This window comes from Mucor velutinosus, assembly GCF_035048745.1.
Source record: "Mucor velutinosus strain NIH1002 chromosome Unknown tig00000093, whole genome shotgun sequence".
Classification (NCBI taxonomy): Eukaryota; Fungi; Mucoromycota; class Mucoromycetes; order Mucorales; family Mucoraceae; genus Mucor; species Mucor velutinosus.
Window position 1 is genome coordinate 499,878 of NW_027041907.1, and position 14,168 is coordinate 514,045.

Consider the following 14,168-nt stretch of genomic DNA (forward strand, 5'->3'; position numbering starts at 1 on the left):
TGTAAAGCATAAAAATTGTTGAGTAAATCTAACAATGCATTCGGCATCATGAGTATCTTCAGAGAAGGAAATTTCGGTACGCCATCCGTGGTTGTTGTGTTACATATCTTTCGATATAATGTTGATGCGATGATCATTGGTGATTCTATTTACCACACATGTTCTAAATGGGCGTGAATAAATCTCGTATGCCCAACGATTACATAAAACACAGCTAAAATGAGTCGCATTACGAAACCGGACTTGATTGTGTCAATTCAGGCAAAGCACATTTGAAACATTCGCCCTATTTTTGGTGCGTTGTTTTGATCATGTTCATTGAGGGATAACTGAAGTGTCTTGCAAACTTGCAGGAATCCAAATTATGCAGTTGCATACAAGAGATGTCCTATTTTACACGTGTGTCCCTGATCTATCAAAGCTCTGTACCGCATTCCAACATGCAATCGCTTCATGTATACCCGGTGAAGTGTCTAGGTATGGAAGCGTATCACTTTTTTCGCAGTACGCCATATGTTTTGGGTTAACACGCAGAGAAAAGTTTAAAAATCACCAAATAAATTAAGCCCTCAGCCAGCTGCCGCGGTTTTTGCCATCTCATGGAATGTCGAAGGGGAAAAAGGACAAGTCTAGATTATGGCTTTTATCATTAGAATGAGGTTTTCTTCGTAGAAACAAGCATCTAGAAGTTTTATTTCAAGGAACTCATGTGCATGTGAATGTAGAAAGTAGAAATGCCATAAATCTAAATCATTTAATGAAATGCCACGATGCTATAGTAATGGAAACCAACAGATTTTCAATGTCTTTTGAGAAAACGTTGTCATAAATGCATTTCTTGAATGTCAGGATAACAGACTGGCCAAAATTACAAAAAAAAAAAAAATGTTTCAGACTAATATGGCGCCCCCCAGGTACCCATTCGTTGACATCAAGCGTGGGGCCACATCAGGCTTTTAGCTTCACTGAGATGCAGCATTGTTCAGTTACCGATTCGTGATAGATCATCACACAGAATTAAACGACTTGCCTTAAGGGGATTAGCCTGGCTGTCAGAAATCAAGAAATGGTAAACACTTGTACACATTTGGGTAAATTATATGTATTTGTGTATATTGGCAGTTACCTATATGCAGGACAATGCACGTATGATACAGATCAATTTGAGGCATCCTATTGTCAAAAAGAATTTGTCTGTTCAGAAACGATCTTCTCATGCCATATGCTTCAAAATGGCTGCAGATCATCAATGGGCTTGTTGTGTACAGGTTTAACGACAAAGTTTTGATCGGAGTAAGGTTTCAAATTATTTTACCGAGAAATATATGCTGTGGTAGATGGATAGAGATGTTGTTTACCCGCAAGCAACTTAAGGTAATGCGAGGCATGTCTTTAAAGTTTTCTTCAATGAGGAATGAACAAAATGGATGTCTCAATAATTTTCTCATTCATAGTGTCAACGCCATTGTCTAGATAATTCATCACATCACCTTTTTCCAAGAAATCTGGGCCCCATTATCCAGAATGATGTTGATGATGAACCATGGTCTCACAAAGTCAATCCTTTAGCACCGTGAATACAACCAATTCCTGTTGTGATCAGTGGCCCGGGCGTAAGGAGAGAGAAAAACTTTTTCTGCTTTCCGCAAATTTAGCATTTATTTGACATGTATATTCGATGAAATGTGGATCATCATTCGTGAATTACTTGCTTCAAATGGAAGGATTGATTGCATCCAGATCTCATTACAATCGACATCTAGCAGAGTAATTCATCCATTGCATCCCCTTCAATGCCTTTGTTTTTAATGATCCGAAAACGTGTTGTTGAGCTAACACACGCAAGCAAAAAAACACGGGTACCTTCACATGGAGGCCCATCTCCGATTTTGACAGAAAGAAGCTATGCTTGATTTACATATAAATAGAGGCCTGAATTCTACATCAAATCAGCTTTTTCTTCATTATTACAGTCATCTATTTCTTTTCTCATTTTTGCATCTAACGCTGGTCGTATTATTATACTCATTCTAAACATGTTCCACTCCAACACTCTCGTTTTGATCGCCACTGCCTTGTTGGCTGCTTTCGCCGTTGTCTCTCAAGCCGCTGTTATTGAGTCTCGTAGCTCCTCTTACTCTGGCACTGCCACCTTCTACTCTGTCAAGAAGTCTGGTAAGCCCTCTTGTGGTAACCACGCTGACAACGACGACATGGTCGCTGCCTTGAGTGAACACTTCATGAAGGACAAGTACTGTGGTGAGAAAATCAAGATCAAGTCTGGTCACAAGTCTATTACTGTCAAGGTTATTGATACTTGCGAGGGTTGTGGTAAGCACGATGTCGATCTCTCTCCTGCCGCTTTTGAGAAGCTCGGTAAGAAGAGCAAGGGTGAACTTGATATCAAATGGTCTTTCCACTAAATTCTATCAAACAAATCATTTCGAGTTTGAATCATTGTTATTTTGATAATCATAATGATTCATCGATGTCGCCATCACGCATTATATAGATAAAGCATTCATTTGTATCCACTTAATAAAAGTAGCAATTTGTAATTGTACCTTACTTTATTTATGCCTTTTGATCTCTCCTGACAAGTTCGACTTCGAGCATTGCCTTGCTTTGAACTTTATATAGTCAATATTGCATGCACCTTCGTTCTGTAAATAGCATTATCTGGGTCCCTAGCTATCAACAGGTCGATCTATTTGTGTGCATAACTGATTCAAATCAGGACTCTTTTCTATAATGCTACAACAGCAATGCATGTTACTAACAAACGTCATTGGATTGACATGCACTCACTGAAAGTACGTACGGCAAAAACTAACGAATTATCGTACATTGATTTGTATCAGGAATCTCTTTAAAAGCATCAATTGATGATAGTATACAGACTGATCATTGCACTGAGAGGTATCTAGTGTGCAACAGATCCTGTAGCACCTCGTTAAAGAGAGTCAGCAGTAAGATACAGCCCATTGCTACCGTAATACGCACTCACTAGAAGCATAACAATGTTGGGTGCTACCCGAATTCTGGATATCAAAGCACGCTCTACATTTAGATGAACGAGTAAAATGCACTGGTATCCATACACCATATTGTAATGGCACTTTTTGACGCGTAAATATGCAAAATACAGCCAAACCTGCCAATTTTCAAGTACAAATATTTCGACTTGTAGGTCGTTTTAGACCACAAGAATAACACCAAACGATTGCGCTCGAATAGCAGTTACTTGCTAATGCTTTATTTCTTTTTTTTTTTTGGGTCATGACAAATCGATGAAAATCCTCATTTTTTCATGAGTATTAGCAAGGGAAAATTGTTGAAAATCAAACGATCGTATTTTTTCACCCTCAAAACGGCATTTTCTATTATGATATGTATTGAATCAAAACAATCCTAGAGGCTGTATGCAACACCTGAAACTGTTATTGCAAGACCTTGATATACAAAATCTCGACAATTTCGCAGAAAACCACTTTTCGTATTTCTGAAAAATTTTCGTTACTTTTATAGCATATATTAAATATAAGCGACATGGTTAGATGCGCCTCAATCAGTTTATCCCAAGTGTATTAGAAAATAGGGTGTGAATTTCACGACGTATATAGTCGAATTTAGGGAAAACGTTTTAGGAATTGCATTCGAGTCGATTTTGGACTCGAAGTTTTCTCAGGCAAAATAGCCATTTTAAGGCCCGGTGCCAGTCTGAAAATCCCTCTACAGCTAAAGATAGTACTATGTAATTTGTCACCTATTTTTCATACGCTTCAAAAGCATCTATTACTGTATTGCCTTCATGATGAAAAGGGCATTTGAGTTTGCCAGCTGGTCCCACCACCAACCAAAATCAATTCAAACCTAGACCTATAGTTTGATATAGATTGGCTAAATCTTGATGGTTTCCGACTTGATTGAACTATTTTGCAAGGTTCGACTATATGAAGTGTGATGATCATCCCATGCTTCCTAATACGCTCTCAAAGTACTTTTCAAGGCGCATACAATGGTACCAAGTAAGATAGATGCTTTGAATAGACTTATTGAGCAATTTATAAAAGTATGAAAAGAGGCTTTTGGCCAAAAAGTCGAAATTTTACAAATCAAGATCCCACAAACTACGTTTCAGGGGCTAGTTTGGATCGATATGATCATTTTGATTTAATATATGTTATAGTATAAGTGTTCATTTTTTGGGTCAAAAAAACGCGATCGTTTGAATATTGATAAAAGCCATGAGGGGTACCTCATGCTGTTTGGTCGAATTCCATCCATTTTTTTTTTGATCCCCAAAAAGTCGAGCAAAGGTGTCAGAAAGTAACTGCCAGATGAGAGCAATTGTCTGGCGCTATTCTGACGATTTAAAATGGCCTTTAACGCAAGAAAACGCAGCTCAAATGCACTCGGATTTTGCTGCATCAAGCACACTAAGGTCTAAATAAGGGAAATACCAGCATGCTGCTTGCCCGGATGTGAAGTAGCTACGTGTATATGGATGTAAAGCACCACATAAGATTTAGATTCACAGATAATATGAAGGGTTTTCATGTGTAAGTGGAGGGTCAAAATGAAAGTAACAGTATTTTGATTAGATACGCAAGGGCAATTGATAGCGCGAGCTGCCGCTACGCAGGCTGATTCTCACTGTAAGTGGGGTGCATTCAAAGCGTAAACACTCGTATAAAGTAATGATACTTGTTGATATTTGACGAATAAGGTAATCTATTCTTGAAAGCATGATTCACCAACACCTCAAGTATACATCGGTTACTTGAAATTAGCAGAGAATAGGGAAGAACAGAGTAAAAGACTGATTAAAAAAGGTTCAATGATGTACAGTAGATTTATAGAATATTAACAAATGATAGATGGTGACGCCACAAGTTTTGTAAAATCAACACACTAGATAGATATATAAACAGGTTGGCTAATATAATAGGTAACTGCAATGAATCAAAGCTCTTCAAAGGTCACAATTGCTTGGTCTATAACGTTCAAAATTTTGGACAAGTCATCATTCGTTTCTTCAGATTGGTCATCCTTTTCATCTGCTGCTGCTGTCCCTAGGGTATCATCTGAATGCATAGAATCAGAGCTGCTGGTCCCTTCAGACTGGCAGTCAGTCATATCAATGTCTTGATCTACTGCTTGGTCTTCCTCTGTATTCTTGTGTACCTCCTGTACATGATGTTCAAGGGTTGTAGCATTCTCAAAATTGGCACCGCATGCACTGCAATTCGAGCTTCCAGCATCCACCTGTGGCGCATCTGGTATGGCTACATCTTGAGTATCGATCAATTCTTTGTGCGCAGATTTTAGATGATAAGCAAATCGTCGTTCAGACTTTACCCGTTTACTACACACTGGACACTTGTGAACAGTGAATGACTTCCTGGGCGACGGTGGGGTTGCAGCAGAGCCCTCATCAGAAGAATGTGCATGATGCAGCGTTTTGTTTCGTTGGAGCTTCGGCAGAATCATATGGTGAATGTTTTTCAAATGTTTACGATAGCGTTCCAATGTCGACTTTGTCTTACCACATGTACGGCAATGTAAGTTAGGATCGTCAGGGTCAGGCAGATAAGAAGGGACATGTGCTCTAATCTCGGAGGCCGCGCCTTGGACATGGTGTATGAGCTCTAAATGTTCACGGTACTTGATCGTGGTGGGATATGCATTGTCGCAAATGAGACAATGGTACTTTCTGTCGTTTTTCTGAAATGGCTTTTTTTTTGGTCTGGCTGAGGGATGTTTGAATTTTTTGACAGGCAAAAATATGTCGTGAAAAACAGCTAAATGTGTGCGGAAGCCTGCCCTGCAAGCCAGTTTCTTGTCGCACGCACGGCAGTAATGATTAGGATCGTTTATATCGGGCGGTAGGTCACTCACTAGCTTGGGTGTTCGTGTCGTTATGAAAGGAAACGTCTCTCCATGAACCAGCCGTCTGTGTCGCTTGTATCGAAATTCACTGGCATACGATCGGTTGCAATTGTTGCAGAATGGTTTAAGCCCCTTTTCTTTGAAATTCGTGATGAGATGCGTTTCGCGACAATGCTGCCAAAACGTGTCTTTATCCCCAAATGTCTTGTCGCATGGTTTGCAATGGAATGTGGGATCATGAACATTTGGCAGGTCCTTCTCATCAGGTACAACCACGTTGTGCCATCGCAAGCAGTGTTTTTTAAATCTAGCTTTGGTGCTTAGACCGCGTTCGCATGATCTGCAGTAAAAGTTGGGGTCAAAGATGTCTGGCAGTACGCCTTGCTTTTTACCAAACTTTGGCATGTCATGAAACTTGGCTAGATGTGAGCGGTATCGATGCTGGTTTACATAGAATTTCTTGCATGCTCTGCAGTAGTTGCTGGGATCATCACGGTCAGGCACGACAATCTCTTTCTCTATCTTGATGGCTTGAAGAGGTGTAATTGTGGGTGGTGATCGCGTTGTTTTGGTGATCATATAATGAACCAATCGAAAATGCTTCTTGAACATGTTGATGGAGGGATACGTCGTTTCGCAGACTCTGCAATAGAAATTTGGGTCCTGTGGATTTGGCTCGAGCTCAAGGTGCTTGTAGGTCCTGCTACGGTATGTGAATCTGTGTATTTTGCTGTGGTGATCCAGCAAATCCAGCAAAGTTGTCTTTAACTCTGTGCAAAGATGGCACTGGTAAAAGTAATCACGGCCACTTTTCTCGAATGCCTTGGCTGTATCAGGGCAAGCATCAGTTTACTCTGTCATCTGTGCGTGGTTCTGGAATAGACATACCTAAATCGTTTGTAGATGATGCGGTAGGCCTTTCTAAGACAATTGCTCGTTCGATCTGGCTATCTGATTCCTTCTGTTTCGCCTCAATGCGGAGGGACGCGCTTCTAATTTCAGCCTGATGTGATTTTGTGTCTAATTCTAGAGACGGACTCATTCTCATGGCTTCTTGCTTTACAATGTCAGATGTAGTTGAATTGCTCATGCCACTGTCTGAATCATCTGCCATCTTGACATCTTCGTAGCTTAATTCCGTCTTTACTCTGATCATGTCTGGCTGCTGAAATTCTTGTTTTGGAGTGTCAATGGCAACTGCATGATTTCTGAAATGTGGCTCTTGTTTGAGATGAGCCGTAGTATCTGATGTATCCAGCTCTTGCTTTAGTATGCAAACATCTATAGCTGAATATTCTTGCTTTGCTTTAAGGCGTGTTTTCATTCTTGCCAAAATGGGAAAGAGATATGTATCTGGTTTCATGAAACAACATTTTTTAATTCATTTTCCATAAGCCACCCATAGTGGGGTAAATGTATAGAACACACGATCTTGTAATCATGCAGATCTGCTTATCTTGATTGATTCAATAATCAAGCTGAATGGTGCGAATGGATGTCTGCTGAAAGAGCCCCAATGCTGCTTTTCCATCAAGCTGAGGGTTGATGTTGGTGGCGACCTCAAGTGCATGAGACCATTGATCTGCTCAATTGGAATCCTTAGGCCTAGTACTTGCAAGAACAATCAGAGCTAATGAGGGCAGTAGAGCAAGAGACTGCTGTAGTTGCTTGGCAACCCGAATTCTCCTAGACACGGCACGTTTTGGCATCATAAGTATGATGCTTTGGCTGTCTGATCCTACATTTGAATTTGATGCTGTAACTGCAATGAGAGCAGCTTTAACCAAGCTTCCTTGAATGCGCATCTAGCGATAAAATAGAGCCGTGCCAACATTTACGCCATCAGCATCCGTGCAAAGGAGATTCATTGCAGCATAAACGCTTGATGCACTTTCTCAGCAGTCCTTGACAAATGTTACCCAATGTGTTCACCCAAAGATTGAATTTAAAATTTTTCTGCTACTCTTTTCTTTCTCTTCTTTTATCTTTTCATACATAGCATCAAAACACATTATGAATCAAGCTTCAAGAGGCTCACGCGTTGTATTTGGTAACTCATCAAGGCTTGTAAACATGGTACAGTCTGATTAACATGCAGTTGCTTAGTTGGAAACATCCCATTCGAACTCTCAGAAGAACAACTCATCGAAGTGTTTAAAGAAGTTGGACCTGTTGCATCATTCCGGTAGGTTCATGATATGACAACACTATAGTGCAACTAGAGATGAACCTATAAGGATAGCCTTTTATTTGATCGTGAAACCGGTAGACCCAAGGGTTATGGATTCTGTGAATTTCTTGGTGAGTAAATCAAACGAGCAGGAGATGGTAACCTGGACAACTCGCTTACCCATCTGCATAGACGCCGAGACAGCAGCCAGTGCAGTGAGAAATTTAAACGATTATGAAATTGGAGGACGTCAATTACGAGTTGATTATGCTGCCATGGACGACAACCAAGGTAGACCGGGCCATCAAGGAGGAGGCAATCAGAATCAAAATAGACATCATAACGCACCTCCTCCACCCATGCCACAACAGCAACAACACATGCCACCACCACCACCACAACAACAACAAGCACCACCAACTCAATTACCACCACAACAACAAGCACCTCATGTCAACATGTCATCCGTAGACGAAATCTCCAAAGTGCTTGCCTCCATGAACTCTCAAGATTTATTCACACTCATGAGCCAGATGAAGCAAATGTCATTTGAAAGAGCAGACTTTACAAGAGAGTTTCTTACATCGAATCCTCAGGTAGCTTATGCGCTATTTCAAGCCATGGTGATGATGAACATTGTGGATCCCAATATAATCACTCGCATGATGACAGCTGCCATTGTACCTCCTGTTGTTGCTGCTGTTCCTCCTCAACCTCAGCCTATTGTTGCGCCTATCGCAGTAGCGCCTCCTCCACCTGTATTACAGCAAGCTCCACCTATGATGGGCGGTATCGTGCCTGGAATGCAACAGCCCATGGAAGATGAAACCGAGCAGCAAAAGGCACTACTGATGAAGGTACTGCAACTCACAGACGAACAAATCAATGCACTTCCTCCTCAGACAAGAGATCAAATTAGAACATTGGTAAGTGGTGTTTATTTGATGACAGAGCATGGCTGACTGACATGTGTTTTGTGTGTAGAAAAATCAATTGACTATGCAACAATAAAAAAATTCGATTTATCGTGAATATTTGACTTGTTGTCCACCTTTGTTTGCTCTTTTTTCCAATTTAGCTTGTCTCTTTGACTTGACCTCGCCTGGCTGTTCGCTTGATGGACCCTTTCCTTTACCAAAATAAGACATTGCCATGGGCACTAACTTATAAGCAGCATAGCCAGGAATCTAAAAGCAGTAAATAAATATATAAAAAAAAAAAGCATTAGAAACCATTCCAACATCCACACAAGCCAATCCACATCTTACCACCAAGTAAACCATCCAGAATTTGTTTGAAATGAAGGCAGTCGTGATATGAACAAACCAAGTGACATAGATGATATCAAACATGTACCTATATAAACGTTGAGAGACATGTCCATGGATACTACAGAACGCTGGTCAACGTACGCTGTCAACCCCTCTGCATTGAGGTCGTCGCCACTGCGAATCAAGTTGCCATCTGCTGCGTAAGATGGCGTGCCCGAGGACACTAGAATACGGTAAAACAAAAACGTCAAACCACCTGTTGTCAGGTACAAAAAGAATTGAGAGAAAGTGAATGATTGCCAGTGATAGACAACGCGCCATAAAAAGTAGACGGCATTGACAATGAGGAATCCGTTGGTGAGGTTTTTGAGTGTTTGCTTGTTGGTAGCAGCAATCTTTTTACTGGAAGCGTTGGCCTAATGTGTCTGTTTGTGAGCCAACACTGTCGAGTCTATTTTATCTGTTATTTTACCATGTTTGTGTTGAGAATAGATGGTAAAAACGTGTAACATGAAATCAAATTAGTTTTCTAATTATTTCCACAGTCCAAAACAAGCAGACAAAATGGCAGGACAAAATGAGGTTGGTGCTTCCTTTTCTTCCTTTTTTTTTCTTTTCATTCTTTGCATTTGTATACCCTTTTTTTTTCTTTCTTTTAGATCATGTCTCTGTTGGACAAGATATCAGGTTTGGCTCAGAAAGCCAAGGAAAACGTCGTATCCAAGACGTTTATATCAAAGGACAAGCGACTGGAGCACTCCCTCTCGGAGCACATTAAAGTCAACGACATCTACTTTGAAAAGGCAGGTGATTTAAGGGGGGGGCGGTGTGGAATAAGGTTTTAGTGCCATCATGTCCCTAACTTTAAACTTATTGTCTAGGTGTCCACCTATGGTCTACCTTCCACCATCAATGTAATTGCGTATGACTGCATTGCTGGTTTATTAGCTGTTGGTAGGTCCATCTGCTTGAATACTCGCTGATGTGGTACTGATCCATATTCTTCCTCTTATCAGCCGGTGATTCAACACATGCTTATATCAAAGTGTTTGGCAAAGGCATCTCGACTACCGTCAGCCTGCCTAAATCCACTGGCATCAAACACTTGCAGTTCAAAACTGGCTTTCCCATCCTGATTGTCATTGATAAAGCCAACACCATCATCACCATTGATCTACGCACCAAATCCGTCCGCCATGTCCTTCCAGCACCCGAGATCATCACCAGTCAAACTTACTGTACAGGCACGGATTGGCTGTTTATTGGATACGCCAACGGTTTTGTGGATGTATTTGATATCATGCAAGGCACCATGACACCCTACCAAATCCCTGATCTGCTGGAGAACCAAGAAGTCATTGATCCCGCAGAGATTTCTCATCAGCACATTGTCGTTGATCTGCAGATGCATCCAACAGAACTCAACACGCTCTTGATCGGATACGAGGCCATTGTGTTTGTCTGGAATATCAGAGAGAGCACTATTCGACGCTCTTACAGCTTGCGTAAATTGGATAAATCCAGCATCTACAGAAACGCTAATTTGACTTGCTTTGCTTGGAGTCCAAATGGCAGTCGATTCATTGCTGGCTACGATGATGGATGTACGCATTTATGGGATGTCAAGAACGAACAAAAGCCCATTACATCGCGTAGAATATCAGAGGCATTTTCAGCTTTGGCAGGTGAAGAGGGAGCTGCTGTGTCTGAGCCCATCTATCAAATGGCATGGTATGCCAATACAGCAGCTCACAAATCGTATGTCGTCGTTGCAGGCGGCTCCAGTGCACTGGACATCCAAGGCCTTAATGTGCTGGAGTTTGACTTGGATAGCGACTCGAGAGAAGCCAAGAAGCAATCCATTATGCCGCTGCCTACTGATCTCTCCCATTTCCTGATCCTGAGCACGGATCCTTACTATTTGGGCATGCACAATCCACTTGGTATTGCAGTCGTAGGCGCTGATCACTGCTTGCGAGTCCTCAGTTTGGAACATGGTTTCCCTCTATTCAAACTGCCTCCTGCTCTCGAATTTCTCGGCCCAACTATTCTCAATGCTTGCCATATCCCTCAGCTTCCTTTAGCTGCCTTCAAAAAGCTGGCTGGCATGACGGTCAGTGACAGACAGACTCGCTACTTACCCATCACAGGCGGTGTGGCAGGTCCTGAGCACGTTTACCATATCGATGCCAATGACTTACTCGTCACCATTCATCAGGGCGAAGTGGTCAAATTTTGGGATGCCTCCTATACTGCACTTCGACCTCTGTCTCATCTGACTATTCATTGCTTGGACGACTTGGTGGATCAAGAAGCCTTCCTGTGCTGTCTCGATGTCAACAAGACAAATGGCACATTGACCGTTGGCTTCAGCGATGGCTCTATCCTGATCTATGAGTACCAGCCTGACGCGCAGATACCCACTGACATTGATCCCCGGTTAAGAAAGAGAAACGAAGAGTTTATCAACAGCTGTGACGATACGCTCAAGGAGATTTCCGATCTTTTAGAAGATATGGGCAGTGTGTCTGATACACAAGAAGAGGCAGAACATACGGCAACAGCAAACACTAATCCATTTTTATCCGAGCAAGCAGTTCCTCCTCAACCTCCTACTGCTGAAACTGCAACAAATCCTTTCCTCAGTCCTTCGCCCACACATCAACATCAGCCTGAACAGCAACAGCAACAACAGCCAGACATACCCTCAGAGGCGTCCACTCCTCAGCTTCCTCTCCGCAATACATCAAGGCCTTCTCCCATCTTTCATTCCATCAACAAGCACGGCGACAAGGCTGGATTTTACCCTGTTGTTAGAGTCTCACTCGGTAAACTGCCTATCAAGAGTGTGGTCAGTGTTGGAGATGCCATGTGAGTAGGACAACCATTTTCTAGGGGATGTCAACTAATGCACTTTGTATAGCGTTGCTGCTGCGTCAGAAGATGGCACAGTACATGTCCTGGATATATACCGACAGCTGATTCTATTCTCGTGTAATATCGCTCGTAAGTGCCATTTCTATTTGCTAGTGTCATATGTATCACTCACCTCGTATACTGTAGTAATTGATTTCCAAAATACAGTGGTTGTTCCTGCCGTTCAACCGAAATCTGATATTGCAACTGAACTAGAAGAAGTAGATCCTTCCAAAACCGAGCAAAAGAAACCTGCATCCATTACATCTATTCACTTTTTCAATACCTATTCACCTACCAAAGGTAAGTTGTAATGCTGTGAGAAATGTTTAACGTATTGACATGAGCATCTAGTGATGGCCATCTCGACCCAGCTGTATGTGGGTCTCAGCAATGGCCACATATACCAATTCAACCTGGCTACGCTTGATAAAGTTACACCAGAGACTCTTAACGAACATCTCTCTATGCGTGTGGTTCCATCTGGTCCAGTATTGGACATGCACATGATTGACTTAAAGGGTGTTTCTCAGTCTGCCCTATCTCAGCATGTAAAGGAAGAACAGCAGAAGCTCTCCAAGCAACCTAGCTATAACTCTTCCAGCACCTCGGATGAAGAGACATCTCCTAAACCATCCAGCATCATCAGCAACAGCAGCAGTGTCGCTACTAGCGCCACCGCCACCACCTCCTCGAGCAACAAGGATATGCCATCAAAACGTATGGCTGCTATTGGAAAGGGCGAATATCGTCAGCAAGAGCACCCTCATCTCCACGTGTGCATCTCCACCTACAGTGTCCACATCTTTTTATCAGGCTTCAATGTCAAATTGTTTGCTCGTGAGTTCAATGTCAATGCTGCCAAGATCATTCGAGGTCAAGTGGTGCATTCGCATCAAGGTGTGTGTCTCGTCTTGTTGATGGACAATGGCAAACTTGCCTTTTATTCCTTGCCAGCTTTGGAATTGATGTTGGAAATGAGTTTGCCAAATCACTGTCTGTTGGATAGATTACCAGAAGCATCGCTGAGCAAAGATGGCCGCGTTGTGTTTTGGTCTGGAAAGTATGAAATGGAGCAATTCTCGTTTATTCCCAAGCCTGACATGTAAGTGCCATAACAATCAGATGATGACTTTCAGCTGACAAACATGTACGCAGGCATTTTGGAGAGTCAGTTATTCTGTTTGATTCATCAAGAGCAATGCCCTCGCACCCCTCATTGATAACCCAACAACAGCAGCAAAAGACGAAAAAGACATGGCTGGATACAGTAGCCGGCGCATTCCAAAAGGAGCCGTTGACTTTACACGATTTGGATTTACTCAGTAAGTTGCACATTCATCATGTATCCATGTATACTCAATTCTTCAATACTAGTGGGAAGAGTGCCGATGGAAGACTCCAATGAACTAAGACGGCAAAAGATTGATGCTTATAAAGCAAAAATGGAGAAAGAAGCCAATGGCAGCAGCAGCAAAGGCCCTGGTGGTGTATTTTCTCAACTGGGTGACAAGATGAATGAACGTGGTGAGAAATTGAATCAATTAGATCAAAAGTTCCAAGACATGAATGCTGCTTCAGGTGATTTCTTGAAAGCTGTCAAAGAATACAATGAACGCCAAGCGCGTAAAAAGTGGTGGGAATTTTAAGACTTCCCATCATTTGTATGTACCATAGAAGAATAAAGCACGGTTGCAAGCATGTTGCATGTAATATTACTCTGTCATAAGCTGTGTCAGTGGGCATAAGTAAAACCTGTTCATAATCGATGTATAATTCATTGATTTCAACCTTGATCCCACGGCATAATATTCTAACTGATTGTTGGATGCTAAGGTCTGCTTACGCGGTTGACAGCAAGCAGCTTGAGGTGCGAGAAACCACATTTAGTATAGACCATGCTTTACTCATGGAGTCTT

The 14,168-nt window shown here is 41.9% G+C and overlaps 5 protein-coding genes across 5 annotated transcripts; 3 read left to right on the forward strand and 2 right to left on the reverse strand.

Annotated features, from left to right (window-relative positions):
- Positions 1 to 2,036: 2,036 nt before the first annotated feature.
- ATC70_001898 (uncharacterized protein) lies at positions 2,037 to 2,423 on the forward strand (the record flags this gene model as incomplete). The annotated part of the gene is made up of 1 exon (XM_064821286.1): positions 2,037 to 2,423. The coding sequence occupies one exon, from the start codon at positions 2,037 to 2,039 to the stop codon at positions 2,421 to 2,423; it is 387 nt and encodes a 128-aa protein (XP_064680972.1).
- A 2,542-nt stretch (positions 2,424 to 4,965) lies between these two features.
- ATC70_001899 (uncharacterized protein) lies at positions 4,966 to 7,216 on the reverse strand (the record flags this gene model as incomplete). The annotated part of the gene is made up of 2 exons (XM_064821287.1): positions 4,966 to 6,719; positions 6,781 to 7,216. The coding sequence occupies 2 exons, from the start codon at positions 7,214 to 7,216 to the stop codon at positions 4,966 to 4,968; spliced, it is 2,190 nt and encodes a 729-aa protein (XP_064680973.1).
- Positions 7,217 to 7,905: 689 nt separating this feature from the next.
- On the forward strand, positions 7,906 to 9,073 carry ATC70_001900 (uncharacterized protein; the record flags this gene model as incomplete). Its single annotated transcript, XM_064821288.1, has 5 exons — positions 7,906 to 7,942; positions 7,999 to 8,077; positions 8,135 to 8,193; positions 8,255 to 8,988; positions 9,047 to 9,073. 5 exons carry the CDS (start codon positions 7,906 to 7,908, stop codon positions 9,071 to 9,073), a joined length of 936 nt encoding a protein of 311 aa, XP_064680974.1.
- Positions 9,074 to 9,084: 11 nt separating this feature from the next.
- On the reverse strand, positions 9,085 to 9,808 carry ATC70_001901 (uncharacterized protein; the record flags this gene model as incomplete). Its single annotated transcript, XM_064821289.1, has 4 exons — positions 9,085 to 9,249; positions 9,331 to 9,418; positions 9,475 to 9,749; positions 9,806 to 9,808. The coding sequence occupies 4 exons, from the start codon at positions 9,806 to 9,808 to the stop codon at positions 9,085 to 9,087; spliced, it is 531 nt and encodes a 176-aa protein (XP_064680975.1).
- Positions 9,809 to 9,995: 187 nt separating this feature from the next.
- ATC70_001902 (uncharacterized protein) lies at positions 9,996 to 13,898 on the forward strand (the record flags this gene model as incomplete). The annotated part of the gene is made up of 8 exons (XM_064821290.1): positions 9,996 to 10,136; positions 10,215 to 10,287; positions 10,350 to 12,204; positions 12,257 to 12,339; positions 12,397 to 12,552; positions 12,604 to 13,354; positions 13,408 to 13,574; positions 13,627 to 13,898. The coding sequence occupies 8 exons, from the start codon at positions 9,996 to 9,998 to the stop codon at positions 13,896 to 13,898; spliced, it is 3,498 nt and encodes a 1,165-aa protein (XP_064680976.1).
- Between the last annotated feature and the right edge of the window lie 270 nt (positions 13,899 to 14,168).